Source organism: Populus trichocarpa, chromosome 1 (assembly GCF_000002775.5).
Source record: "Populus trichocarpa isolate Nisqually-1 chromosome 1, P.trichocarpa_v4.1, whole genome shotgun sequence".
Lineage (NCBI taxonomy): Eukaryota > Viridiplantae > Streptophyta > Magnoliopsida > Malpighiales > Salicaceae > Populus > Populus trichocarpa.
Genome location: NC_037285.2, coordinates 44645895 through 44649070, shown reverse-complemented (window position 1 = coordinate 44649070; position 3176 = coordinate 44645895). Strand labels below are relative to the sequence as shown.

At 34.4% G+C, this 3176-nt stretch overlaps 1 protein-coding gene across 1 annotated transcript; it reads left to right on the top strand.

Annotated features, from left to right (window-relative positions):
- The first annotated feature begins 375 nt into the window (after positions 1-375).
- Positions 376-3176, top strand: LOC18095911 (uncharacterized). Its single transcript, XM_006370570.3, has 5 exons — positions 376-574; positions 752-849; positions 1178-1277; positions 2024-2206; positions 2786-3176. The coding sequence occupies exons 1-5, from the start codon at positions 518-520 to the stop codon at positions 2906-2908; spliced, it is 561 nt and encodes a 186-aa protein (XP_006370632.1). The 5' UTR covers positions 376-517; the 3' UTR covers positions 2909-3176.

Here is a 3176-nt window from a genome sequence, read left to right as displayed (position 1 = left end):
ACAAGAATAACTTTAATTGAAACAACAATAAAAATAAAAAAGAATAATGTTAATAGATATAATAAACATGCCTCGATATTTTGTTGAATATTATAAAATACATCAAATGGAGATATTAGCTAAACAATATAAACATATATTTGAATATTCATCTCATATATAATTTAAATAATAAAAAAATAATCTTGACTTCTTGTATGAGAGAGTATGGACATGGCAAGAGTATTTGTATTTTTATGTTTCTCATTAAAAAAAAAAAAAAAATTAAAAAAAATTCAAGGAGCTAAAATTTAGGGCCTTAATTTGAAGCCCAATACCAATTGCAATTAAAAAAAAAAACCCAAAGCTCCACATCTCAGCCCATGCCATTCTCAATTCGACAACAACAAAAAAAAAAAAAAAACAAATAAAAATAGCGCAGTTAATGAGTTCTTCGTCTTCCTACTGAAAGAAGCAAAGAAAGACATCACCATAAAAATCACACACTTCAGATCTCTTTCTCCTATCGGTTAACACAATGGCTCCTGTTGCTCCTCGATCCGGCGACGCAATCTTCGCTAGCGTTGAGCACGTGGTATGCCCTAAACTTTCTCTTCATTTTCTCATTAACCAAACACGAACTCGTGAAAACCTAGAATTCAATCCGATTTAATTTTAGTTTCCTCCAATTTTACTAGAAAATCAGGAAATTCTTGTGATGATAGTGGTTTTTAGATGCGTAATTTATGTTTGTTAGTGAATTTTGATGTAGAATGCGGAGTTATTTACGTTGACTTATGGAGCAATTGTGCGTCAGTTGCTTACGGATCTTGAAGAAGTTGAGGAAGTTAATAAACAGCTTGATCAGATGTATGTGTTATGTGTAACCTCTCTGTTCAAATTTTAATTATGCTGTAGTAGTCATTTTAATTGCTTAATTATGATTTAAAAATTAAAGTATTGATTTTTATTGTGTGTGTGTGTGTGGCTTTTTTTACCTTTAAGTATGAAGATATATGGATTCAATGTGGAAAACTAGTGAAATAACGATGGTACTAAAATTAGATATTTACCAATAAAAAAAAATGTTTGGAATTTGAGAAGCAACTTTACATCTTGTTTGTTGATTTAACTTGGTGATATGATCGTCTGTGTCAAACTCTGAATCGATCATATGATTAGTTGATTATTGTTGCAGGGGTTATAATATTGGAGTTCGACTGATTGATGAGTTTCTAGCAAAATCCAATGTTTCCAGATGTGTGGACTTCAAGGAGACAGCTGATGTAATCGCAAAGGTCTGCTTACATTATTTGATTCATCACACAAAAAATTAGTTGGCCCAAATTTTCCTCATGATTGTTTTGAGGCGAGTTGTTAGACACGGTTATTTTGGCTTCTTGTTTATGATGCATGAAGTGTGAACCAAAATAATCTATTGCTTATTTCTCCAGCCAGTCAATGTGCTACTGTCTCTGTTATCTTTCCACTGTTTTCTTGTGTATATTGAGCAAGTTGATAATGTGAATGATAATAAAGAGTTGAATCTGTAGATGAAGATAGTTAAGCTGATCTCGTCTCTAGCATTGAGCCAAAAATGATGATCAACGTTGAATTTGATCACTAATTAAACCTTGTTTCCAGCATGTATGATACACTGTCACTGTGTGCCTAGTCATAGCCTTGAAGAAAAGGCAATCTGTCCAACCTATCTTGACTAATCCAATCTAATATCTGTAGTTGAATTCGCTTCCAAAAGCATGTACAATGTCTTTGGTTGGGAAAGGAGCTTTCAAACTATTCCCCACTGCCTGGTGAAGTGGTGATTGTTTCAGTTTTCGTCGGCTATTTGGCAGTCTTAGTTTAAGCTGAGATTGTTCTGGAATGCACTCATATTTTTTGGCTTTCTTTAAGTTGTGTCACTCTTTGGTATATCATTTTTCATGACATGTTCGTGTAGCTGCAATTCCAAATAACATCTCAATTTTGTCATAAGCAAGTAAATAATAGATCATATTAATAGACTAACAGAGCTCTTATACAGGTTGGATTCAAAATGTTCCTAGGGGTAGGTGCCTCTGTTACCAACTGGGATGCTGATGGGACATGTTGCAGCATTGTTTTGGAAGACAATCCCCTGGTAGACTTTGTTGAACTTCCAGACACATGTCAAGGTCTATACTATTGCAACATCTTAAGTGGAGTCGTAAGAGGGGCACTAGAGATGGTGAGTGCTGTCCTCTTCTATTACACATAATTATCATTGTCCTTTTACTCAAATGCATGTGGGTTTTTCCTAATTTTGGTTTTTGTCCTTGTTACAAAAAAATGGCTATAGAATAGTGGAAACTTAGTTTTGTGCTCCCTTGCATTCGTTGATTTTTTGCCAAGTAAATTATGAAGGTGACATTTAGTTAGTACAGTAATCACTTCCCATTTAAAGTTAAAGTTTTGATAGCAACACTTAAGGCTGAGAGGACCAGCTCTTAGGAAGTTCAATCATTGAAAAACATAATTTCCCCAGTGGTATGGCAGAGATGACGGTAGTTTCCCTTTATTTTTTACCTATGAGCATCATCACCGGTCTTCATATAAATGATTGTCATGAGCTTCCTTGCAGCCTTTTATATTCCGCAGACTGTATGTTTTAGTGATCTTATCAGGTGAAAAGAAATGCTAGATAATGTGCCTGTTGCTCTGAAATTTCTTTAAACATCAAGCCTGTATTTTGAGGGCATGAAAGCTGAGCCTGGATCAAGCTTTTCTTATTTGTCGTTGAACTGATCTGTCTCATCTTTAATTTCAGGTGTCAATGAAGACTGAAGTGACATGGGTTCGTGATATGCTTCGAGGTGATGATGCATTCGAGTTGCAGGTGAAACTTCTAAAGCAAGTTCCAGAAGAGTACCCATACAAGGATGATGAGTAACATAATTGGGCTTTTGGTGTGCTCTTTATACAGTTTATGCTCTTTATTTCTCGTCTTTATCTTATGAAGAACATAGATTTTTCAACATATTGTCTTCTACTAATACTCATTTACATGAACGTTAAATGCACTTATTTTAGTATTTGTATTCTTTCAGCGAGTACGATTAGACGTAACCACCGGAATACTTGATTGGTTGTTGTGTTTGGTTGATTTTGTTTATGTTTTGGGAGTGAGTATATATATCAGACAACCAGCCTTGATGGAA

What these genes read in the sequence shown, in the direction of transcription:
- LOC18095911 (XM_006370570.3), top strand. Translation starts at nt 518, where the DNA reads ATGGCTCCTGTTGCTCCTCGATCCGGCGACGCAATCTTCGCTAGCGTT. An exon ending in TCGCTAGCGTTGAGCACGTG is followed by an intron (nt 575 to 751) that starts GTATGCCCTAAA and finishes ATTTTGATGTAG; the next exon opens with AATGCGGAGTTATTTACGTT. An exon ending in AATAAACAGCTTGATCAGAT is followed by an intron (nt 850 to 1,177) that starts GTATGTGTTATG and finishes TTATTGTTGCAG; the next exon opens with GGGTTATAATATTGGAGTTC.